General features: G+C 43.2%; 2 protein-coding genes across 5 annotated transcripts in view; both read right to left on the minus strand.

Moving 5' to 3' along the window:
• Positions 1–895: 895 nt before the first annotated feature.
• Positions 896–7,581, minus strand: LOC308378140 (patched domain-containing protein 3-like; the record flags this gene model as incomplete). Its single annotated transcript, XM_080854971.1, has 4 exons — positions 896–2,538; positions 5,865–6,010; positions 6,440–6,561; positions 6,865–7,581. The coding sequence occupies 4 exons, from the start codon at positions 7,579–7,581 to the stop codon at positions 896–898; spliced, it is 2,628 nt and encodes an 875-aa protein (XP_080711097.1).
• A 15,884-nt stretch (positions 7,582–23,465) lies between these two features.
• Positions 23,466–27,290, minus strand: part of arhgap21a (Rho GTPase activating protein 21a) — a 100,720-nt gene continuing 96,895 nt past the window's right edge. For all 4 annotated transcript variants that reach the window (XM_080855307.1, XM_080855306.1, XM_080855309.1 and 1 more), the window contains 2 exons: positions 26,860–26,891; positions 23,466–25,459 (listed from right to left, as the gene is read on the minus strand). In XM_080855307.1, the coding sequence (XP_080711433.1) occupies positions 23,615–25,459; positions 26,860–26,891 (1,877 nt within the window). In that variant the 3' untranslated portion in view covers positions 23,466–23,614. The remainder of the gene's footprint in view (positions 25,460–26,859; positions 26,892–27,290) is intronic.

Raw genomic sequence — 27,290 nt, forward strand, 5'->3', positions numbered from 1 at the left:
CACTGGATTATAACCATAATTCTCAACAGTTTCAATCTGGCAAAAGACGGGCAATAGGGAAAGCATGAGGCCCTGAGAACCGAGAGAAAGCACCCAATAAAGTAACGTAAAGGGTTACAGTAGGGTGTGGACCAAATTGCAATATCTGGCTTTGTGTTTTGGTAGCAATGGCCTGTGTAAGATGAACCCATCACTAGTGTCGTTTAAGAGACTACTTTAATTTCAAAACGAGATACACTGGGAAAGGAGAGGATGAACCCAAGATGAACCCATGGATACACTGGGAAGGGAGAGGATGCGGCATTGTCCTTTTGTGGCGTGATTCACCAACTCTTCCCTTGGGGGCAAGGGCTTAGGTTTGGTCTCAGCATTGGTAGGGACACTACCTGGCAGAAACCCACCACCATATAAAAAAAAATGTAGTTGATGTTATATTGAACAGGCAAACTTTATTAAAATATATTAACATTTATTACTTTGCTTTCTTTGCTTTTTAACACTACGAATGTCACTCCAGTGAAGACTGGATGAGCCTAAACTGGCAAATATCAGTAACAATGACAGCTAGAAAAGTCCCATTGGAATTGTGGTATGTGTATAAGAATAAGTATAAGTATGTGTCTTGAACATAAGGCAGAGACCATAAGAAGGAGTCTTAAACTTTATTGTAAAGTATTTGCTGATATTTCATTCTCACAAGACTAAGTTACTAGTATTCAAGTCGTTATTTAGAGATACAATGCATACCATGCAATACATACAACAAATACCATACCTTTATGTTTTTCTATACCATACAACATACTTAAATATTCCAAGAGTGGGAGCTGTGGTCTGCTAGTATAAATATCCCTGATTATTTTGTGTTTTAATGTTCTTAACAAAAGTCACTTTGCTATGTGCATATTGTACACACACACGGCTCATTGTCTGTCTGAAAGGCTTTATTCTCATAAATAATGGCCTTCTGGGCAGTCTCACAGTTATCCTCAAAATCATAGGATTTCTTGTCTTTGTTAGTGCAGTTGAAGGACAGCATGGTCAGAAACACTGGGATGAACACTAGGCCATGAACTAACCCAAGAACCATAACCAGAAACATAATCTTGAATAAGGTACGGTAGATGTAGTTCTTTGAAGTGGCCAAAACTATCACCCCTATTATGGTGGATAAGGCCCCTTGTAAAACAGGGTAGCCTAGGTGAAAGACAGCATCTATGGCTTTCTCATTGGCCGACGGTTTCTCACTGGACACGAATGCATATGAGATATGAGCAGAGAAGTCCACAGTGAAGCCAACACACACAACCAGGATGATCATGGAGATGGTGTCCAGGTTGACATCCCATAATGCCATGAAGCCTGTTACCCCGGTGATGACTGAGCCGATGGAGAGTGTCACCCAGAGGGAGCAGATTGGGTTTGGGATCAGAAGGAGGGAGATGACCAACATTACTAGAGTTGTGAAGCCAATGCTCTGGACAGTACTGCTTTCCAAGATGTCATACTGGTCAAAGAAGATGAATGCAGGATGAAAAACCAGTATGTCAGCGACGGTGCACTTCCCAGCGGTCTGCCTTAGCTCATTAAACATCTTGATCTCCATTGTAGTATTGGCAATGTTCACCGTCTGGATAAAGAACCGGGAGGCGTAGATCTTCTCATCTGTGATGTTCAGGTCGAGTCTGAGCTCTGGCACGAACGCAAAAAACGTTGGAAGGTTTGACATGAAGGTGGTCTTGTTGTTCAAGCTAAAGAGGTTAGAATACTCCTCATAGATGCTGAGCCATGACATGTTGACGTCCTTGCTGACGAAGCTCAGCTCCGTGAACTCGGTCAGACAAGATCTCAGCGCGACCCGCTTCGGTTCCTCCCAGTACGGGTACTCCCCTCTCACCATCACCATCACAGTCGGTCCGTACCCAGAGAAGTATCGCCTTTCATCCACATAGTACGTGTTCACGTAAGAATCGTCAGCGGCCAGATTGCTCATTTCGATTCCCTCCTGAACCTGGAAGCACCCATAGACAGCCAGGGTCACGTACCCCACGTACAACAGCACTACGCCCACTTTTGTCCATGGTTTGATCAGGAAGGGGCCATAGTGCCTCTTGAAGAAGCGGTTAATGGGGTGCTCCCTTTCCGAGCCCTTTTCCTCGTCATAGTGACCTCCCACGCAGCAGAGGGTGCCACAGCTGGAGCTCTCCTCAGGTCTCTCGCTCGGGATCTGCATGCATGACAGCCAGTGCCCGTTCCTGCTCTCTCTCCTGCCATTGAGTGCAAGGAAGGCTCCGAAGAACGTGATGTTGTAGACATAGCACAGGAAGATGGCCGTGCTGGTGTACAGGCAGAAGTACTGGACTGACGGGAAGTCAGTCATGAGGCCGATGTAGAAGCCGAGGATGTCCGTCACGGTGGTTATGGTGATGGACATGGCTGCCTCTTTGTAGGTGTCCGCCATGCGCTTCTCAACAGGGTCTTTGACGTTGGTCTGCTGCCAGTTTGAGACCATTATGAACATGTCATCAACACCAATCCCTACAAAATAAAAATCAGAGAGTATTTTTATTACAATATTGTAAATGTGAAATAGCTGGAACAAAATCAGGCAGAGAGAATCAGATCAAATGTGTTTTGCTCTCTGAAGGGTTGATGTCCATTATAAATGGTTTACAAATAGTTTATAAATAGGTTATTAATTAGGTTATAAACCCTTTGTAAGTCATTAATAAGCCCTTATAAATGAGTTATTAACACAGTTTTATACGTCGATGTGGGCTCACTATTTGGGAAGATCCCCATCTTGGCAACCCACTGTCTATCCCTTAACTTGCTCTACTAGCCTAATTGCACACTCCCTTCCAATCTTGTATCTGTTACTAGAGATTGAACCCCAGGAGGGGGGGTGCTCACAATGTGCCCCCCCCCCAAAAAAAAAAAAAATACAATAAGGCTCCATTTTGCCAGTTATAAATAATTGTTACTGATTACTAGATGATGATGTGTTTCACACTTTACAATAAGGCTCAATTTTGCCAGTTATAAATGTTTAACTGATTAATAAACGGTGATTTGTTGTGAAATGAGTAGGTAGCAGTAACTTGATCTTGGATGGATGGATACTTTATTAATCCAGAGGGAAATTTTAGGACATCCAGTAGCATCCAGACACAACATCCACAAATCACATCCACATAGGGAGAACACGTTCAAAAGGAGTTGGAACGGAACGGAAACACAAAAAGCCCCCTTCCCCCCGCTTTGGAAAACCAGAAAAGACCATAGTGTGCATCCCATGTAATTCAAATTCAAATTGGAAAAAAAATGGATGTTGTGTCTGGATGCTACTGGATGTCCTAACATTTCCCTCTGGATTAATAAAGTATCCATCCATCCAGGGGGGGGGGGGGGGGGGGGGCACGTTGTGAGCACCCCCCCTCCTGGGGTTTAATCTCTAGTAACAGATACAAGAATAGTAGGGAGTGTGCAATTGGGCTAGTACAGCAAGTTAAGGGATAGACAGTGGGTTGCCAAGATGGGGATCTTCCCAAATAGTGAGCCTGCATCGATGTATAAAAACTGTGTTCATAACTCATTTATAAGGGCCTATTAAGGCGAGACACGGCAGGTGAAATATTGATTTTTACACGACATCTGTCATGTCTGGTATGATTTTAAAGCTCTGAGCCTCGATCAGAAGGCTGTGTTATCCAAATATGGGCATTTCCTTTCTTTTCAGCAACCAATCCTGACTTTAAAGTCGGTTCATTGGCTGACGGCGCTTTTCTGCTAACGTGATTCGCTCAGTGCCTCACGTGTTGTCTTTAAATGCCGTTTTCTCAAAATGAGTGTTTTTTCATTTTTAGGTACACATTTCTCAGCCTATGTAGAACCTAGGTACACCACACTTCCCAGTTTCACACATAGCATTGTTATGAAGACATCTACACATTTATGGGTCATTTAACCTGGAAATCATGGCGAAAATACTGTTTTTAAGGCCATGGATAGTATATTTTGATTTCCCAGGTCATAAAAGCAGATATCCTAAAATCCATGTGAGGATTTTTTTGTCATTTGATATATAAACAAAATAAAAAAAGAATTTTGGTCCTGGCTTTATCACAGTTTTAGATTCATGCACCGGAAACATATGCAAAAACGTGCATATTTAGTGAGATCCAGCCTAATTAGCATAATTGAATATGCAAAATTCAAAAACTTGTAATACATTTTTTTCTTATAATGATGTATGTAATCAACTGGTAAAGTTTCATGGTGATCCCTTGTATTTAAACATTTTACCCTTTTCACCTGCCATGGCTCACCTTAAGGCGAGACACTACAGGTGAATAGGGTATTCTTTTTAAATAATAGATATCACCATGAAACTTCCTCAGTTGATTACTCACACATGTATGAACAAAAAATGTATTACAAGTTTCTGTAATTACTATGTTTGATTATGCAAATTAGGCCTTATCTAATTAAATATGCTCAAATTTGCATATATTTCCGGTAGATATATCTGGGCATACGATAAAGCCAGGTGATTTTTTTTATTTTCATTTTGTTAACATACAAGATGCAAACAAATTTACAGAGGGATTTCAGGATATCTGCTTTCATTACCTAGAAAATCAAAATATACTGTCTATAGCCTTAAAAAAACGATTTTCGCCACCTTTTTTTGATCAAAATGTCACATAAATCAGGCCAGGAATGACTAATTAACAAATCCTTCTGTAAATATCTTCATAAGACTGCTAAGTGTATAACTGGAAAGTTTGGTGTACATAGGTGCTACATAGGCTGAGAAGTATCTACCGGAGAATGACAAAAAACTCATTTTGAGAAAATCGCATTTAAAGATTCAGGAAGTGTCAAGCCATACCACGTGATGCGTCTGAGCGAATCACGTTATCAGAAACCACCGCAAACCAATGAAATTGCGTCCTTATGTTTAAACCCCCGTTTTTGATAACATCATTGGTTACTGCTGGAAAGGAAATGTCCTTATTTGGATTAGATAACGTTGTGTGAGAGCTATAGCGCTTTCCAACGGTACCAAACATGTCAAGCATCAGAAAGCCGACATACTGCACGTTACGTTAGACTGCTAACTTTCCTGGAAACCTATGAGAATGCTGACGCCGCGAACAGACAAAATGTGAATAAATATACACATTAATGTATAAGTAGGATATTTTCTTTATGCTAGTATGAAAGATTACATGTTTAGGGAGTGAACTAGCTCAAAATCTCAAAATTGACCACTGCTGATAAAACGATGTTTTTGCCTGCCGTGTCTCGCCTTAATGACTTACAAAGGGTTTACAACCTAATTAATAACCTATTTATAAACCATTTATAGACCATTTATAATGGAGTCTTATTGTAAAGTGGTACCGTCAGAATAGGAATTTACATACATTGAATAAAGACTTAAGCATTATCAGTCAAGCATAAAGCCAAGAGATTAACAGGCTGCAGTCAAAATTTGAAATTAAAAGCTTGAGAATGTTTTTGACGTCAGTCCAAACTTCAAAGACCTCACAAGATGGAAACCTTTTTAATGTGTTCTGCAAAACACAAACACTGAATATGATTTTTCACATTTGAATGTACAGTACAGTCATATTCATTTTAAATCGTTGTTAGTTAGTAGTAAAATGTGATGATATGATGAATCAAATAATAACAAATGATACTATGAGACAATATATAATCCACACCAAATATAATGCGAAGTTTCTTCACTGTTTGTTTTAAGTAGGTAACCCAAATTATTTTGATATCGTCGTGGCAGCCTTCAATGTCGAGGAATAATAAACGGAAACTATTTCAAATATCTAACACCTTACCCAGTATGAGGAAAGGAGCGTTGACAGTAGTTATGACGAAGGGGACCCCGATGTAGAGCATGAGGCCAAAGCTAGAGAGCACTGCCAGGCCTGCAGAGAGCACCCCAACGAAGGCCACCCACACCTTATTCCTGACGTTGTCAAACCTAAAGCAAAGCACATCGTAAACAAAATGTGTTTATTGTGCATTTTGTGAGCGGGTACAAGGCAAATGTATCAATTTCCTGTGACACATCTTCTGCCGTGTGATTCAAGCTATTCCAAGGTCATTGACTCATTTCCTCTGACCTTGAATTCATCCAGATACATCCACGAATGGCATCTCTACCTTATACGCTCCTTTAGAAAGAGGTGTGTGATTAATAGTCGACATGAAATGCACAGTATTCCCCCTGTCGTTACTCCAGTGGAGGAAAATACATAATAAAAAGACACTATACGAAGGGTATCATCCAGAATGTAAATCCTTGACCTCTAAACCAACAGTCTTCAGAAAGGAAACTGCTCATGTTGAGTGTATTCTTAAATTCTAGATAGTATGGGAGGGATGATCTCATCCCTAAGTGCACTGTTACCTTAAGCAGGAAATGACAGAGAAGGAGATGACCAATGAATAAGTAATGCTAAACAGAGGTATGCCATCAGGGGTGTGCTTCTCAAACTCCTCTTGCCTGGACAAGGAAGTGAAGAGAGACATCTAGAGAAAAAAATACCCTTATGAAATCATCTCCTATGGTGATGAAGCTAAATTTACAATTTACATTTACATTTAGTAATTAAGCAGACACTAAAGTCAAGCTATGAGCAATAGAAACCTAGTGTAACTCATTTGAAATCTGCATTGTTCTATTATTTAGGATTCTAGTAAATGAGAAATCATTGAATTACAGTATAGAGTATTTAAGTTCAAAGTATTTAAATATCCATAGAATGGTAGAATGAGAGAAAGCAGTATCATGCTCCAAATAACAACAAATAACAACACATCACAATTCTGTACCTTAATTTCATCATAGCTGTTTTCAGATAACATCACTCTCTGGAACTGCTTTAGCCACAAGAAGGAGTTTCCTCCATCTTCTAAGAAGTAGAAGAGCCTTAGAGCCTCGGCACTCTGAATCAGACCCTCCGATAGGGTGACTCCTCCGACCGTAAACCCAAGAAATTCCGGTCTGCCTTTAAGTTCGTGAAGAGGAAAACTGATATTTGCACGTTCAATTTTCTGGGGATCGTAACGAATGACGTTTAATATTACATTCGGCATGCACTTGTCTTTCATTTTGGCACACAGGTTTTCATATCTTAAATGCCTGTCGTTGGAATCAACAGAGATATTTTTCACTTTGCCATCCAGATGAATGATGTCTTCAAAAGCGCCCTCTGTAAATACGTTGCTGTTGTTTTTCGATGATAAGATGACTGATGCGTAATTCCCCTCCGTGTACATCCTCTGGATGGAGAACATGGAGTCGTCGTGTGGAAAATTGTCTTTGACAAACCTCCTGGCCTCCTTCGACCATCCATTAGTGGGTGTAAATTGTTGTTCGATGTCATTGTCCCCCCGGTCTGCCAGAAAGTAAAATCCCCCTCCTAGACCAGCGGAGACGAGCAGAGGAATGATCAAGAAACAGACCGGGTAAGATCCAACCAGATACCCAAGCTTTGCAAAGAGCAAAGAGAGCGGTTTCTGGACACAGTCTGTGCGAAAGCCCGTCATGGCGTCTCAAAAGTGTGATGTTTAGTAAGAACAATCACAGAAAGTGTCGCTCCATGTGTCCCTGGCACGTTTCGGTAAAGCATAGTTGGACTTTTGCTGTTGGTGTGTTATTTATGTGCCAAAAGACATATCCATGGTCCACCCACCGATTCTTTATCGCCAAACTGAAAATGAACAAACATGAGTCAGGAGAGAGGAAAGGCTGAATATGTTACTCAGCATGGAAACAGAGATTTTATTCAGATTTCCTAAATGTCAAACATTGTTAACATGTGTACACATATGATGTAACATTTGATGTTACTTTGCCCCATTTTCCATAGTGTAGAGGTAAAAAAAAACCTAAAGCACACAGAAAATGTGTGTAGAGGACTTTGATTTGACACATTTGAAAAATGGGCCAAAATGAGCAAATATTGAGTTTGTTGGGTCAGGTGCAGTTCTGTGGTGCTGTTTCATCTTATCAGCTCCTGTGCTTCGGGCAGCTGTTGTTGAGAATTTCAATACGCCACATACCTGCAGTATCAGGAACATGTGCTGGTGACTTTGAGGCCAACGTAATGTGACGTGCACCTTTTCACCAGCTCTGTTTACAGTACATCCACGTAAGCGCAAGATAAATCTGTTGTTTTCAGGAATATATATATATATATATATATATATATATATGAACTGACATCCAGTAACTATTGTAGCCTTGTTATGGAGTGAGGCGGTCACACCACGTTTTTCCAGGATGTGGCGACCGGACTTGGTGAAGATGGGGGAAAAACAGTGCAGGAGATGGTGGTTTCTTATAAAAAAATATATATATATATTTATTTATACACAAAGGGACTCTCACCAGTAACCCCTTAACAGGTGCCCACAAAATAAAACAAACAAAGCAAAAATACAAAACAGTACTCACAGTAACTCAAGTCCTGGCACCTAAGGCACCTGCTTGGCCCATGTAGGCCCAATACTGGCTCTCTCAGTGCACACGACGGGCCCCAAACTAGGCCCAGGTACTAAGCACGATGCTGAGTACATTAGCTAGCGGTACAAAACGAGGCAAACAAAACAAGCACAAAGAAACAGGCACAATAAACAAGGCACACCAACAAAGCAGAAGAAACAGTGTCCTCACAGCTAGACACACAGACACCCCCGCCTCACAGCCAGGAAGCGGTTTACCTTATTGCCAAAGTAGTCTCTCTTTAAAGTCCTCTCTCATGAAAATGAGGCACCCTTTAAATAGGGCAGCCGGTTGGGGTTAATTGGACCCATTAGGTCTCCTAAGTTGACTCCCAATAATACATATGTAAACTACTGATTGTATTCCTGCCAGTGGGTTAAAATTATATATTTTTTGTCAGCTCTCTTCGGGTATTTATCAGCTCTATTTACTTACAGTCGGTGTGATAATTTTGAAAAAGAAGAATGGAACAGTTAAGATTCAAATTGCTTGTTGCTAGACAAGGAAATCAGTTGCACCTTCCAGGTTGCTCTTGTCAACAGGCTCCCCTACCTAAGTGACTTGCAGGTCATCTCACTCACTCAGTGCAGTCATTTACCCACTCCATCTCTGAACTGGCCCACTCAACTTGTTCATGTTTGAGATTTAGATGAGATGTCTATGGAAGATCTGTCACCTTACGCCATATAAAACAAAAGAGACTTGCTGCACCAAATCACAATCCAGTGATATTTGACCTTTTTTTTGTAACCACTGCTTTTGTTTGCATGCTGTTGAACTTTTGCACGTAGTAAGGCGCCTGACAGCCTCCCCATTATCAAACTAGTTTGAGCTTGTAGATGTAACTCTGAAGGACTGATATCTGGGACATTTTTACAGATAAGACACAGATATAAGTGAGCCTACCACACATAAGAGTCTGCACTTGTCATGTGAACAGGTTTGCAACCTTACTTTCCCTTTAGGCCATCTGAACTGACAGAGTCTCAGGAGCGCTGCCTCTTAGCAGGAAGGCATGGGAAACCCTACCCATGTGCTGGACCCCTCGCTGACTTAAAGCAGCACAACGTATCAATAGCTATTCGCTAAAGGTATGTTAGCAGCTAAAACTAACGAAATCTCTTGAAATGTGCTGACTTTGACATTATGACAAACTAGTTACTCAACGACTGTCCTTACACAGTCAAACATCAAGCAAGTGCAACACAAGACAAAGCAAGACGTCAAATAAGCTACTTACTAGATCGGCAGAAAGTAAACAATTCAGGCCGGCGGGCTGCGGCAGGCAAAACTACAGAACGCAGTTATATGCCTGGTATGGCAATGGCACGGAGGCAATTCTCCATATTAAAAGTCATTGTAGCGCCCCAATTTTTTTTAAGCTGTTATTTTAAGGTTAAACTGCTTATCCTAACCCTAATCCTGAAGTATAATTGTTGCATAATGGGGCTTTAAGCTAGCCTGGCCATTACCAGCCTGTGACTCCATTTCATTCCGTCTTTCAGTCTGGGCCAACCCAATGCATTTTGGTTTCCGAGATGGGCAGGTGCTTATCTTGAGGTTTAAAATCATGGGAGTTCCCTTAACCAATCAGCAACGTTTAGTAAGCATTCGGTAGATTAATCTCTTCCCAAAGCCAGTTGGGAGAAGAGCTACGACGTCCTTTCCAATCATAAAACTTACAAGAAAATACTCTTGTTCTCCTTTTAATTTTCTGATGTTCTCGAGAGTTGAGACAACTTTTCCGATAGCTTTTCGTGTCTTTTCCTCCAAGGCGAGTTTTGCGTCACAGCTCTGAACTGTTCGCTGATTGGTCCTGCAAAATTTTGAGTTCTGGAGACGATTGTCAATGGGGTTGGGCCAGACTGAGTATGAGCTTGAAATCAATTCAGGCGGAAATACGTAGGCTGGTGTCACCAGGCTAGCTTTAAGCCACGTCCCACTCCTTTGACTCCCACATACTTGCTATCATTTTAGCTGAAAAGCTCCTTTTATGAGATCTTTCTGAAATATGTCCAGCCATGTAGTGGAACTTTCACTGTCCTTCGAAAAGTAGGCACTTGGCACAATCCTTTTTCTGAGGTCTGCAGATAGGTCCTTTGACCCCATGGCTTGGAGCTTGCTCTGACATGCGTCCTGCGTCATGTGCTCTGTCAGGCAGTGGCCAGGTCTGCCACAGACCTGCAACTGGCACGGGCATACACACATTCACACACACGCAAACGTGTATGCGCAAGCACACACACGAATGCGCCCGCACACACACACGCACGTATGCGCACGCACACACAAACGTACACATACTCATACACACACACACACGCACACAAACACACACCCACGCACATGCCCACACATACGCACACACACATCCATATCACATTTCACAGAAGTCCAGCTCAGGGTCATTGATTTCCCAGATGCAATGCGAGACATGGATCTTCTCCCCACACGGGAGATGGAGAGAGAGAGAGAGAGAGAGAGAGAGAGAGAGAGAGAGAGAGAGAGAGAGAGAGAGAGAGAGAAAGACAGATAGAGACAGAGAGAGAGAGAGACAGAGAGAGAGAGAGAGAGAGAGAAAGACAGATAGAGACAGAGAGAGAGAGAGAGAGAGAGAGAGAGAGAGAGAGACAGAGAGAGAGAGAGAGAGTAAGAGAAAGAGAGAGAGAACGACCATCCTCTCTCCATGGCAGACAATTTCAACGTCTGAAACTGTTCAGAGGCGAGGTATATTTGAGCACAATTTAAAATGTAAGCTGCATATATAATGCTATGCTGGCCACACACACACACACACACACACACACACACACACACACACACACACACACACACACACACACACACACACACACACACACACACACATGTTCTTTCATCTGCATTCACTTGCACAGATGGAAGGGAGGAGCAGAGGTATTTTTCAACGGATGGTTAACTGAGCGTTCCAGGAGAGCAAGCCGACACATGATCACACAGCTCAATGTGTGGTACGGGGGCTAGCCCAGGATTATCATCAGAACTGTTATTGAATATCACACAATACAGAGACTGAGAGAGAACAACACAGAAAAAGCTATTATTGCCGTGAAAAAATAAATACAAACAAATGAATGAGATTATAACTATTTAAATGATAGACAAATGCTGAACGATTTATTGCTAATCACATCTTATCTGGTCATTTAAACCGTCAGCACTGTTTAACCAATCAGCAAGCGGAAAAGTAGAGTAGGCCATTTTAGTACGTTGCTTTATGAAGAAGTTTAAGTGCTTAGCCACTTACTGCAGTTCATACAAAATTAAGTGACTCTTTCATTTTCAAAGATAACAATGACATTTTTGCAGTCATTTAGAACGATGAGTACAGTGTGGCTCAATACAGTGGCGAGCCGTGCATTTCATGCCTAGCCCATCAGTGATGTGTGTGTGTGTGTGTGTGTGTGTGTGTGTGTGTGTGTGTGTGTGTATGAGTTTGTGTGTGTGTGTGTGTGTGTACCTTGCCTCTGTACAGTTTCAGATGTTGAAACTGAGTGAATCCACCTCTTAATACCATCATTATGACGCCATGGCTCTCAAAACCATACATTTATACAGAAAGGCAGTATAACTGAGCATTGCATCACCTTAACATAGTCAAGTACAACAGACTTGTATTAATATTTCCGGAGCGTTTAAAATCAATACACCCGTATTTACAATTAAGAGTAGTAAACTATCAGTTATATGATCGCTTGGATACTGTCACTACTTAAAAATAAAAGGCGATTAGCCTAAATATGTGTTAATATTCACACCTACCAATTTGTCTGCTACATCACCTGAGAAAGGGCCTGAGTGACCTCATGGCACGGCTGCATGCACTGTAAAAAATGATTTTGGGGTGTTGTAAATGTGCCTTAGTTAAATGTGTATATTACATAAAATTACTACATTTTGTCAATCTCGCAATAATATTAGATAAACTGTTGATGTTGCAGAGTATTGTAAGTCTTAACTGAAAGTCTCGAATATTATTTCTGGGTGGCTGCTAACGCGTAAACCAAAAATCCATTAAAACAGATAGTTTGGTTAAATATGGATCTCTTAGATTGCTTCTATCAAGCACCGTGGCGTAGTGGTAAGGGCACAGCGGTACGGAGGTGAGGAGCGCAGGTTGAAATCCTGCCGAGTGCAAGATTTCCAAATTCACCTGATAGTCACAGGTTCGATACCCAGGCAAGCATTTCCCAGGTTACTGAATGACTCAGAATAAGCTTGACTCTCTGTAAACACAAGATGTTCTACGTTCCCTACGAATTACCCACACTGGATTCTCCTCCCCATCCATTGATTTATAGTAAGTGCATTTAAAAAAATCTGTAATTGTAGGTGAACTTTACCTAAAAAAACTGTGTAAACTTTACGTAATATATTATAGTAAAGGACATTTGGAAAATCTGTGTAACTGAAGGTCAAAATGTACCTAAAAAATCTATGTAAGCTTTACGTGATATATTGTAGTAAAGGATATTTGGGAATCTGAGTAAGAATTACCTGAAAAAGGTAGGGCTAAATTGTTACCACAATTTTTTTACGTAAATAGGGTCAGTTATTTTTTACAGTGTGGGGACTGATGTCACGGCCGTCTAGAATTGCATCAGCACCAGTAGTCAGGAGCTCTGAAGTAAGCAGTGAATGGTGAGTGAGTCATTCCACCCTAGGGGGTGACGTGGCGCACATCCTGGTGTCCAAAGTCTCTGCTTCTTAATCACAGAGATAACAGCATTTCAATGATAAGCACGGATGGCGGATTTAAAAGGGTCGCTTGCTAATATGAACCTGGCCAGCCACTTAAACAGAGGCAGAAAAAGGTCCTTGCACATGGAAAGATATGTAGTTTATTAAGTGGAATGTTGTGTTACTGGTCACGATTGTGTGCCACAGAGACAGGGTTCTTATGAGGAATTCCTGTCTCACAGAGAGAAGGAATAAGAGAGTAAAAGAGAGCGAGAGAGAGAGGGAAGGAGAGAGAGAATGTGACAGTGTGAGAGGAAGTGTGGGTGTGTGTGTGTGTGTGAGAGAGAGTGCTCACTCGTTGATGGTGTCTGTTTTAGGTGAGTGTTTTCCTCACTCCTCAGGGCCAGTGAGCAGTAAGCCGGAGGGCCACATTAAAGAGCTGGAGACAGATTGGCACCTGCAATTATCCCTGCTCATCCAGCCGTGCACTCTCTCTACCGAAGAGCAACAGCTGCCTCGGAGTCTGATGTACACACACACACACACACACACACACACACACACTCATATACACACACACTCACACACACACACACACACACACACACACACACACACACACACACACACACACACACACACACACTAATACACACACACAAACTCATACACACACACACACACACACACACACACACTCATACACACACACACACACACCCACACCCACACACACACAAACTCATACACACACACACACACATACACTTAGTTCTCATAAGAATGGACACAAACACGTGCACAACATACATTTCACAGAGATCATTGGCACATCATAAACAGTAAGCAATATCTTGACAATATCATAACAATAAGCTCACACGGACCGAGAAAGATGTGAAAGAATGGGTGACAAAGCTTTATGGACACACAGCACTACACACTACACACTACACATAACATTTAACAACATGTCATAACAGTCGCCTGAACCCCTTGTCCCAATGGTTCTTCAAAACTAGGACACCTGTCACCAAATAAACTGAGGCATAAAGATGACCCCTGTCAGTGTTATGTCCCATAGAGTTTTAATGTGGCATAAAGACCAGTGAAGAGCTTATGAGATCACCTATCCATTACAGCAGCGGCGTGCCACTATTGAATCCGAGGAGGCCCCAACTATATTTTGGAAGTGGGAGAAGGATGTGAGACGATGGGGTGATGTTTAGTTTATGATGCAGAGCTTGCAGTTGTGTCATGGCTGGTTTCATCAAGTCAATTTCATGTTGCATACATATTACAGACCTTTACTTACCATAAAAGAGAGAAACTGTTCCAAAATACTATCCCCATATTGATTTTTTTGCTAAGCTAGATGTGTTGCACATCAACAATATTTGACTGTGAAATATAAATAAGTAAATAAGTGTCTCTCTTTACAGTAGCCTAGGCTAGCACATACAATTTATGCCATCAAAGAAAAGCTAAACTGGGTTCACGCCCACTTGATCGCTCAAATATTTTTTTTTTAGAAAATTATTTAATCTCTATTGAGTGTTTTACCCCTCCAACTGGATTGTGAAGAGAATCAATTGCCCAGTGAGGAAGTCTATGAATGTTTGGCTTCCATGAAAACATAAAATACAGTAAATTGCAAATGGGCAGGCAAGGGAATCTAACCTTAGTGACTTCACACCAATGAGATCAGAAACACAGGCTCGCCTTCACAAAGATATGACAAACTATTAAATTACTAACCTTAATGGTCAACGTGCAATTTAACAGTTTGTCATATCTTTGTTATATCTTTGCGCAAGCCTAGGGTACTGTAAAGAGAGAGACTTAGTTACTAAAGAAGTCATTAAAGTTTATTTCACATGTGTTATTGTTATAGTTTCACATCTTTCCTCATATAATTCTAAGTAAACCTTTTCTCTGGCGTACACTATCAGCTGCCACTGATCCATTCTTTCTTAGCAGGATATATAATAAAGATTTATTGACACTAAATATGACTCGTCTGTGGTGTTTTACCATGGAACCATAAAGATATAGCTATCTAGGCTGGCAGTGTTTGTAGAGGACAATAGCAGAGGGAGGTGTGAATGGGTAAAGCTATCAGAGGGCTAGGGGACAGTTTCAGGCCAGGCACTGTGGACTGGCTGATTATCGGGTCTGGAGACTATGGCATTTCTAGAGCAACCATTTTTCCCAAGCCTGCTCTGTAAGTGGATTGCGAGAAGAAAAGAGCTCAGAGCTGTGAATTTTTTTTTTTTCAAAGTCAAAGTCAAAGTAGCTTTATTGTCAACTACTTCACATGTGAACATACAAAGCAGTCGAAAGAACGTTTCCCGTTTTGCGTGTGTGCATGTGAGAGAAAGAGAAAGAGAGAAAGAGAGAGAGGACATGCTATGAGTGAAGTTATTGTGGGATTTGCTTCGTATATCCACACTGCAAAAATGCTTTTCTAACCTAGTGTTATTACTCTTATATTGAGATGAAAAAATCTAGTTGGTCTTGTTTCTAGCTAAATTGAACTTACCTAGTGCTCTTTGGTAAGGTTATTTTTGCCTATTTCAAGCAAATATTACTTATTTTAAGAAATCTTAACAAGCCAAATTTGCTTAACCTCCTGAGACCCGGGGTATAAATTTGAATGCATTTTTTATTTCTCTCTGTTATTTTGGCTAAATATGGCTTAATAAATATCCCAAAAAAATGTCACCTCTGTACAGCAAGTAGTTTTTTAGAAAAACGATGTCCTCATTTGAGGACATTGGGTCTCTATTACCATGAAACACAATGAGATTGCCAGTTTGTAACCATGTGTAATTTTTTTTATTTCATTAGAACACAACAGTGTTTGTGTGTGTGTATGTGTGTGTGTGTGTGTGTGTGTATGTGTGTGATGTTGTACATCTCTGTGTGTACCGCAGTCTGTGTGTGTGTGTGTGTGTGTGTGTGTGTGTGTGTGTGAGAGATGTTGTACATCCATGTGTGTACCGCAGACCGCAGTCTGTGTGTGTGTGTGTGATGTTGTACATCCTTGTGTGTACCGCAGTGTGTGTGTGTGTGTGTGTGTGTGTGTGTGTGTGTGTGTGTGTGTGTGTGATGTTGTACATCTCTGTGTGTACCGCAGTCTGTGTGTGTGTGTGTGTGTGTGTGTGTGTATGTGTGTATTGTTGTACATCCTTGTGTGTACCGCAGTCTGTGTGTGTGTGTGTGTGTGTGTGTGTGTGTGTGTGTGTGTGTGTGATGTTGTACATCTCTGTGTGTACCGCAGTCTGTGTGTGTGTGTGTGTGTGTGTGTGTGTGAGATGTTGTACATCCATGTGTGTACCGCAGACCGCAGTCTGTGTGTGTGTGTGTGATGTTGTACATCCTTGTGTGTACCGCAGTCTGTGTGTGTGTGTGTGTGTGTGTGTGTGTGTGTGTGTGTGTGTGTGTGAGATGTTGTACATCTCTGTGTGTACCGCAGTCTGTGTGTGTGTGTGTGTGTGTGTGTGTGTGTGTGTGTGTGTATGTGTGTATTGTTGTACATCCTTGTGTGTACCGCAGTCTGTGTGTGTGTGTGTGTGTGTGTGTGTGTGTGTGTGTGATGTTGTACATCTCTGTGTGTACCGCAGTCTCTGTGTGTGTGTGTGTGTGTGTGTGTGTGTGTGTGTGTGTATGTGTGTATTGTTGTACATCCTTGTGTGTACCGCAGTCTGTGTGTGTGTGTGTGTGTGTGTGTGTGTGTGATGTTGTACATCCTTGTGTGTACCGCAGTCTTAGGTCTTATGCACACTGGCTCTCTCTCTCTCTCTCTCTCTCTCTCTCTCTCTCTCTCTCTCTCTCTCTCTCTCTCTCTCTCTCTCTCTATCTCTCTCTGTGTGTGTGTGTGTGTATTTATACATTCATGGATGTAATTCATTAAATGTATTTACAGTATCTATTCAGGCTACTCTATTGTGTCTATGTCCACACTTAAATTATTATTTAACAGTAGTTTGATATGGCAAATTAACGACTATTTTTCAATGTAATATGTAGCCTAAAAATTAAATGATGGAATTTAGGTAATAAATCCCCTGGACACATAAATATCCCCAAAACTTTATAAATAAAAACTGAGCTGCAGCCTGTGATTTTAATTGAGGTGTACTGGAATCATTGGGTAATGTCTATCTTTTCCCAAAAAGCACATACGCCACGCAAAACAACCTTCTTGAAGCACTTTCATTAGGTTGCAGTACGTCACAGCATGTGCCGAATTATTGCATGCACATACGCTACGCAAAACAACCTTCTTGAAGCACTTTCAGTAGGTTGCAATACGTCAGATACGTCAATGCGTTGTTGAGGTGTCTGTTAAATGCCGGGCTAGTTTGAATAATGAACGCTGAGCTAGCTAGTCAATAGAGGAGACTGCAGTAGTCCGTCAAAGCGAACTGACATGGATTTAGGGGAGCATAAATGGATTTTATTTTCAGTCAAACTGTCAGGCTGATGCACTACCTAATGGATTCATCATGTTCGACGGACTTTTGGAAAACAGCATTTGTAAGTGGCCATACAATTAGAAAACTAGCATCATGTGTTTGCGTGAACGCATTCCTGAGGCGCGCATCTAAGCGCACATTTAAATCCCGATGTCCTCATATGAGGACATGAAAGTTAAACACGTCCTGGGCTGTTTGTAATGATCGAAATGGGGAAAAGTCGATGCCATATCATACTACAACTGTTAATAAACATATAAAAACAGGTTTCAATGCCATAACTTTCATTTGTACTCTACCATTACGATAGTTGTCACGTGACTGCCGGTAAAACGTAGAGGTCGGTATTGCCGTCATACTGCTTTTCCCCAAAACAGTGTATGACGTGTTTGATGACACTAGAGGGCAGCATGAAGTGTCCACATACGAGGACAACAGGTTTTTATTCAGAAAAATTAAGTACAGGGTAAAGCAGAGCCAGAATGTAATGTCCTCGTACGAGGACGCAGGGTCTCAAGAGGTTAACGCACTGGCAGCCAAATTTGCTTGTTTTAAGCCAAATTTGCTTAACGCACTGGCAGCCAAATTTGCTTGTTAAGATTTCTTAAAATAAGTAATATTTGCTTGAAATAGGCAAAAATAACCTTACCAAAGAGCACTAGGTAAGTTCAATTTAGCTAGAAACAAGACCAACTAGATTTTTTCATCTCAATATAAGAGTAATAACACTAGGTTAGAAAAGCATTTTTGCAGTGCATATATGTGTGTGTGTGTGTGTGTGTGTTTGCGTGTATGAGTGTGTGTGTGTGTGTGTGTGTGTATGAGTGTGTGTGTGTGTTTGTGTGATTGTGTGTGTGTGTGTGTGTGTATGTGATATCAATATGTACGCATGGTGTAAGATGTGATTGTGTGTGTGTGTATCTTTATCCTTCAGTTGAACCAGGACCTATTTTAACGGCTGCAGTCATAAGCAATCCGGAAGATCTATGAAACTTGGTCTCTTCCTGCCCCTGTGGGCTGCTGAGCTAGCACCTAGCTGTAAACAGCTTCACAGGATATCCAGAGCAAGGCATTCATTTCTACCCTCCAGAGAGAGAAAGAGACAGAGAATGGGGGATGGGGAATGAAATGACAAATAAAGCTGTTTGCTCAGGCAGACAGAGATTCAGTTTGGAGATGTATTGAGTGGAGGGGACAGAGATTCAGTTTGGCGTGTTGAGATGTGTTGAGTGGTGGGGACAAGTTTTTTAAAAATGTCATGAATCCTGCCGGCAATCAGCTCAGGCACTTGAAAAGATGGGCGGAAGCCTGTGGAGTTCGATGTTTGATACTATGAAAGCTGAAAATCCCACCCTCCACGTCCTCCTGTCATGCCCCACAGAAACACTCTACTGGTCAGTCAAAGATATTTTAAAAACATACAAAATAGATAAATAAAACAACAGATTGATTTGATTTCCTGGTGTATGTCAAGCCTTTCAATTACTAGCTAACAATCAGTACGTTTACATGATGGCATGAACCCGATTTCGGCTAAAGCCCGGCTTCTCTATCCATGGGGGGCTAACTGCTTTATCTCATAGCTTAATGTCACATTCATGAACAAATTACAACTAAATGCCAAGCTAATAAGAAACATTTCTTTAAAAGTACAGTATGTAGGACTTTGTGGCATCTGGTGAGGAGCACTTCTACCTTTCAAAGCGTGTATGAGAAGCTACAGTGGTCGTCAGGTGCTACAAAAAATGCGAAAGACCTTCTCTAGTGCCAGAGTTTCGGTTTGTCTGTTCTGGGCTTCCGTAGAAACATGGTGGCACAACATGGTGGACTCTGGGGATGAGGCCCTGCTGGAGATACAAAGGGCTCATCCTAAGCCAATGAAAACACAATGGTTTGTAGTTACAGGTGATTATACACTAATGAAAACATAATTATGAATACTTTATTCCATTTCTACTAATAGACCACCCGTAGTCCTTCATACTGTACCTTTAAATACAGCAGTAGCTTGTATTCTGCAAAGCCAGCCAAATGCCTGCAGTCTGATTTGGCTCCGAACTGTCTGTATGCTGAGACCCCCTACTCCATCTAATGCACCTGCTCTGACACTGCTTTCTGAACTCCGGGTAACAGCACCGGGTAAGATAGTCTGAATTCACTTAGCCCATGAACACTCACTCACTGACACATGAACACACACACAGTGCTGTTTTGAGCAGCACCAACTATAGAAGGGGATATTTTTTGGTCATAGAAATGAATAGCAAGAAAAGAAACAAACTATTACATGTAAACGTATACGAGCTCCTTGGGCATACTGAGAAAACAACTATGTAGGCAGTAAATAATAGAAACGGAGCACCACCCTCAAGTCCAACTCATCCTTTACCCCTGCCAATAGTTTTAGTTTAAGAGCCAGCTTGGTCGTGGGGCCAGCAGACTAGACTAGACTGCCCCCGCCTCTTCCCCTCAGTGGCAGGGGTGGGAAACAGTGTCTGGCTTTGGCCGCTCCACAAGTCTACTGCCGTGGTAGCACCTGGCCACCTGCTCTCAGCAGCAGAAGCACACCCACAATACACCCGAGTGGACCGTGTTCCACAAGCAAGTCGTAAAACAAATGCAATACAAATTGTTTTTAATATCTATTGTTACCAAATGTTGGGGGGGGGGGGGGGGGTCGGGGGGCAGGGATGGTGGCGTCCGACTGACTGATCCATTTGATTATTATCTATCACCTGACGATGGGCACTTTGAGAAGCTTTCTATTCTTAGCTTTTATTTTCAGTTGTCATTTGTGACTTTAATAGCGTATACATCTTTTATACCAAAAAGACTTGTTAAGGGCCGATGGCGTAGTTAACAGTTCATAAATCATATTGACCTCGGTCAATAAGATCTCCAATAATCTAATGTTGATGCATTACAAGTAGGCGTTGTTTCACTTATACAGGCACCACACTGACATACATTTTAGAAAAGTTACCTGGGAAAAAAAACATACTAGTATGTGTGTCAAGTGAGATATCGGGCTATTTCATGTTAAACTGCACGTTCTCGCCTCAGTCTTTGATGGCGGATTTTCTAATATTAATGTTGAGTGGAATAGGCCTACAGGCAGATGATACCTTCCATTGATGTATGGATAACCACTAGAAAGAATATAAGTAGCTTGTAGTAGTTTGAAATATTTGCAAATTATTTAATGGCTGGATCTTAGACATTGAATTGAAACAAATTCTCGTTGTACCGAGGGTCGGCTTGTGTGGAAGCATTGCCCTCTGCTGTTCGTTTCATGTACTGCACACTGAGATCAAACGTCATAGCATTTAGTAGTATCGCATACAGGGTTCCCACTCAAAGTCAAATATAAAATTCCATGATTTTCCATGACTTTCCAGACCCAAAAAACAGAATTTCCATGACCACTTCCGTAAAAAGAAATGTTAAAAAGTTTTTAAAAGTGTGAAAACTGAAGATTATATTCACCCCTAGAGCTGTTCTTTGTCTATACGAAGCTTTACACAACCAGATATGTAAAACTTAACTGTAAATGTCAAAAACAACCACCCTTCTTGGCTGAAAGCCCTGTAAGCGCAAGGTAAATAAAAACAATTAAAACCATTTAAATATGTGCCACTGCCTGCCAGACACTGGGCTCGAACGAAGACCTTGCATTCTAGAATGTTGCACATTTTATAGCGCGAAACCAAACCGTCCCTGGTGAAGTGTTGTAGGATCACGTATGAAACAAAATTATACACAAAAACCAAAAAGTAAAGCAACAAAATGCACACGAGTTTTGCTTCTACACAACTGTTAAGAAAATTCCATGATATTCCAGGACTGTGCATGCAAAATGGTAAAATTCCATGACTTTCCAGGTCTGGAAAAACTTTTATGAAATTCCATGATATTCCAGAAATTCCATGACCCGTGGGAACCCTGCGCATAATACAATTCCGTAGCATTCAGAGCAATATTGAGGTTCAAATTCAGTATTGAACCCTTCATTGTGCGTAAGGTAGGATAGATTAGATTGATGATGTGATAGGAGTCCTAATATTTATTTCACACATACAAATTATAGTATTTGTTATGAAATATCTGTTTCCACACTCTAGCAAAGGGAAACCGAATGCACTGTAGACACAATGTATTTCTCTCTCTTTCACACACACACAGACACACACACACACACACACACACACACTCTTAGACACAAACACGAAATACACGCACGAATACATAAACAAACAGATAATATAGGTGGAAACTTGCGTCTGTTCTGTTATCAAAAAGAGACCAGACCAGAACTTTGGTTGTTTTGTTTGAAATCTGTAACATTATTTTAATGAGTTTTTCAATAAAATGTAGTCACAATACATCCTCTAAAATAACAAAACAGGAAATAAAATAAAAAATAATATATTTAAAAAAAAAATCATAACATGGCACCCAAACTGTTCCAAGAATCCAGTCACAAGAGGCACTTTTTCCTTTGTCTATTTTCCACTTTAAGCATGATAAATCATCATTCCTTGTCATCGCAATGACCTGATCACACTGTTCTCCCAAGAGGGATGTGTGCAGAGAGTTTGGTACCGTTTGCTGTCCGCACAGGGCCGTGCAGATGAGTTGAAAATAATTTCACTTTCCTTCGGGCGGGATCCAGCTTGGCATCTGGCCGATGTATGCGCTGTAAAAAAAAAAATTATAATAAAAGGACCTTCCTACAGCGCTCAGCTCAGAATACATCCCTCTTCCAGGATTTCTTTGAAAAAACAAACAAACAAACAAAAAACAAACAAACAAACAAAAAAAACACATTTCAAGTACACAGAAAGATATTTACATTTTTGCTTTTGTTTACATGACAAGTTGTAACAAGCAACGACGCGTTAGTCAGCATACCCAGAAAGCGCATACATTCTTCATGAAGGTAACCGTAGGAAGAATTTGAGCATTGTTTCAGAAGAGATAAGAGGCTCTTTTCTCTGATAGAATAACAGCTTTTCTCCCAAAAAAGTAAAAGAAAACATCTTCAGTAATAATCTCATGCTCAATCACTTCTTTCAGATCTTGTCAGTCCATGGCTTCCATTAGGTACGTGTGTGTGTGTGTGCGTGTCTGAGTATGCCCTCCCAATCAGTGCACACACTCACACACACACACACCAACACTGCCTTTCCATTATTACTGGGGTTGTAGTGAAGTAGAGAGGTTCTCTTTTCATGTCTGTTCCAGTATGAGAACATTCCAGGCAAGGATACACACAAACACAGAATAATCCAGTTACTTTCCTCACGATCCTATACACATATAGATGTATATACAGTTTTATATCATATTTATATAGTCATATATACTTTATAAAAAATCTATTGTGCAGTAACTTTAGCTTATCTACATATGTAACTGTACATGGTTTTGCTCATTCTCAAACATACTATGGTACACACACATATACACACATACATACATACATACATACATACATACATACATACATACATACATACATACATACATACATACATACATACATACATACATACATACATACATGCATGCATGCATGCATACATACATACATACATACATGCATACATACATACATACATACATACATACATACATACATGCATACATACATACATACACACATATACACACATACATACATACATACATACATACTGTACATGCATACATACATGCATACACACACACACCAATGTCACAGCACACTCATGTAGATACATACACACATCCTGTACATACATAAACACACACACACACACCCACGTCACAGCACACTCATGTAGATACATACACACATCCTGTACATACATACACACACACACACACACCCACGTCACAGCACACCCATGTAGAAGCGTGAGCGCACCACCTGCGCCCCAGAGAGTTTGTGTGGGTGGGCGTCACCTCCTACACACACTCCTGCTTTGCTCTTGGCCTGTGGCCCCCCCCCGTTCACCTGCTCCCCCCCCGGGTGGTGTGGCCCCCCACCCCCGTCTCCTCCGGGCTCCTGGTCGCCCGTGGCGGGGGCGGTGGCGGCGGTCGTCTGGGGGTCTGGGCCTCCTCCGTGTCCGACGTCCCTCTCGCGGGCGATCCAGTGGTGGATGGAGAAGTCCTGCGAGCCGCACTTGGGCCGGAGGCGGTCCACGGCCGTCAGCTCGGCGCCCTGGGCCACGCCGCCCTGCTCGCTCCAGTCGTGCATGGCCTGCAGCTGGCTGAAGTCGCGCTGGCCGCCCAGGGTGTGGCGCCGGCGGAGGCCCCGGTTGCGGCGGCTGGACCGGTGCTGGGGGTCCGGCGAACGGCTGCGCTGCTGCTGCTGCGAGGAGGCGCAGACGGATCCGCCCAGGACGTCGTCGGCCGACCCTCGCACTCGGAACTTCAGCCGTTCGGTGAAGCGTATTCGCCAGTTGGGCTCGGAGGCGCTGGGGTTGGCTGAGGAAGAAGAGGAGGAGGAGGAGGAGGAAGGGGTGGTATTGGTCGCTGTGTTGGTGGCAGTTGTGGCGGTGGTGGTGGCAGCGTGGCGCTCAGACTCGCTGCGTGACGAGGAGCTCAGACTGCCGGTCGAGCGCCCCTTCTTCATTACCTCCAGCATGCGCGACAGCCGTTTCCCTGACGACGACGTCAAGGACGAGGCCTTGCCCCCTCCTCCTGCTGCACCAGTGCCTGCTCCTCCTGCTCCTCCTCCAGTGACCCCCATCCCGTCCACCGACGAATCGCTGTCCGTCTTGTGCCTCAGGGACCGCCTCCGGGCAAGCGTGTCGCACTCGATCAGCCTATGGGAGGGCAGGGAGGGGCGGCTGGTGGGGTTGGCGGTTAGGCCGCTTCCAGCTGATTGGGTAAGGGGAGTGCTGACCTCCAGGATGGAGAGCGCTGCCCCTGTGGTTGCCCCCGGCGACGGTCCGGAACTGGGGAAGACGGGGAAGTCGCTGTCGCTGTCGGTCTCGGCGGGCCGTCCCTCGCTGATGAGCTCGCTGCGCTCGTCGTCCGCCTCCTCGCCGCCGCGGCTGCCGCCCACCGACGCCACCTCGGGGCTCAGCAGGCTGGCCTCCACGCCCGTCAGGAAGGTGTTGGAGGAGGTGGTGGAGTAGTCCGAGGTGATGGAGCTGACCTCCGCGCCGGGCGACGCCCCGAGGGGCCCGCCGGGCTCCAGCCCCGCCGAGGAGAGCCAGCGGCGGGGCCGGCCGCGGGGCACGGACGCCCCCGAGCTCATGGTGCCCAGGTCGGACGTGGGCTCGTCCAGCTGGGACGAGGACGGGCCGTCGGACAGCGAGGACTTGGGGAGCACCACTGCCACCGGCGGCGTGCGGAGGATCGGGGACGGAGACGGAGACGTAGAGGGGCACGGCGAGGGGGCCGAGATCGTCCGCTTGTCCCGCAGGAAGAACGAGTTCCGGTGCTCCTTGCGGCTCTTGGGTGTGTCGGCGACGGCCAATGTGGCTTTCCCGTTCTCCCTCTTCTCCGTTCTCCCTGCAGGGGGGGGGCTCGTGGGCTGGGGGGCCGGGGGCCCGTCGTGGGGCCCCACGAGGTCCTGGAGGGTGAAGACGGAGTCCAGGTCGTCGTCGGAGCTGCTAGGCTGCGGCTTGTCCTTGTGCTTCTTTCGTTTGCGGTTGGCCGCAGCAAAAATGGAGGAGACCAGCAGCTCGCGGCTGCATTGATCCTTCCCGTAAGCCCAGGAGTTCTGCTGCAGACAGACAGGGGGACACAGACAGATAGACAGGTGGAGAAACAGACAGATAGACAGGTGGAGAAACAGACAGATAGACAGGGGGAGAAACAGACAGATAGACAGATAGAGGAACAGACAGATAGACAGGTAGAGAAACAGACAGATAGACAGACAGACAGATAGACAGGGGGAGAAACAGACAGATAGACAGGTAGAGAAACAGACATATAGACAGACAGACAGATAGACAGACAGATAGACAGGGGGAGAGAGAAATGGAGTGAATACAGGCATGAAGGAATGACAGAGAAGAGAAGAATGTGAGTTTTAAGAACAAGAGAGAGGAGGAGAAAGAAAAGAAGACATATTCATTATCAAGAGAAACTACACCAAATAGAAAGATAGCTATTCACAAGCCACCAGTCAGTGCTGCAACATCACACAGAGTCTCTAATGAAAGACATCCCAAAGCACTCAGATCCTTCTTTACAATACTGTATGTAGAAAGGATGTGGAAGGAAAGCAACTAATTAAAAATGCTCCGGAAGCTTCTATTGGACTATGCATAGCAAGCATTAGCTCTCATTTTATATTCTAACGTTTCAATATACATTGGAACGATTGGTGGGCTGTTGTAAATTGCATGGTACTGTAAAATGACGGAATTACTGTAAAATATATAATATATAGCAGACACAATCTGGGGACATAATTGTATCAATGCAAATAGGAATAATTTCAAATAAACCTAAATATAAAATAAAATCTGCACAAATCTATGTTTAGTGATCCTAAGTACACTACAGACCCGCCGCCCCCACCCCCCGCCACACACGCACAAACACACCTTTCAGCTGCCATTAACTTTCAGACAAAATAAAAGATTACACAGACAAACTCATCAGACAATTCCCAATAAATCAAGTCTACTGCATGACAACTGCTTATGGTGATGGCAGTAATGGCAGCATCAGCAGCAGAAGCATGCTTAAGCAGCACCACATGATTGGAATGCACGGTTCACATTCACAGCCAATGAAACAGCTGGATGACAGAGCGCACTGCAGTGACAGTGAAGCACGACCTCTCTGCCACAAGCCGAACACAACCAGTGTCACAGGCATGGAAATGACACATCAAAAAAATCTTCAAAGCTTTTTAGGGATTTGGGATTTACAGAGGCATCAGCAACTGCATGTGTCCTTTTCTTTTGCTTTAGGTCTCTGCCTTTCAACTTGTGTCTTATGTTATTGAGCACAACCCTGAGGGGAGGGGCGGGAGTGAGCCTCGGGCTGCCGAAGGAGCTGCGCTGGACCTACCTTAGCCCTGGCCAGCAAGCCAGAGAGGAGAGGAGAGGAGGAGGAGAGGAGGAGAGGAGAGGAGGAGGGGGGGGGCCTAGGGCTGCAGAAACTCACCTTGGATTTAGCGGAGTCGCTAGTGGGTGAATCTGCAAGGGGAAGAGAAGAGACAAACTGTCAGATCATCTGCTCAAAGGCGGAGAAAAGATCAACAGAGACAACTGATGTGAAGAGAGAGAGAGAGGGAGGCGAAGAGGGGGGGTACAGAGAGTGAAAGAGAGGGATTGAGAGTGAAACACAGGAAATGTCAGACCCAGGCAATCACCATGAAGAGACACAGAAACAGGTGAATGAACAGGAAGTGAAAAGCAGAGGAGGAGAGAGAGAGGACGGGTAAACATCACAACAACGGCAAGACGGACGAGAGCAAGACGAGCTCATGCAGATGATGTGATGGTGTACGGGTGGTGACTTCTGTGTTACACTCAGATCCAACAGCAGGGGGCGATCTTTCCCCAGCAGGCACCCCTGCAAAACATTCATCAACT

The sequence above is a fragment of the Sprattus sprattus genome (assembly GCF_963457725.1).
Source record: "Sprattus sprattus genome assembly, chromosome: 17".
NCBI classification, from domain to species: domain Eukaryota; kingdom Metazoa; phylum Chordata; class Actinopteri; order Clupeiformes; family Clupeidae; genus Sprattus; species Sprattus sprattus.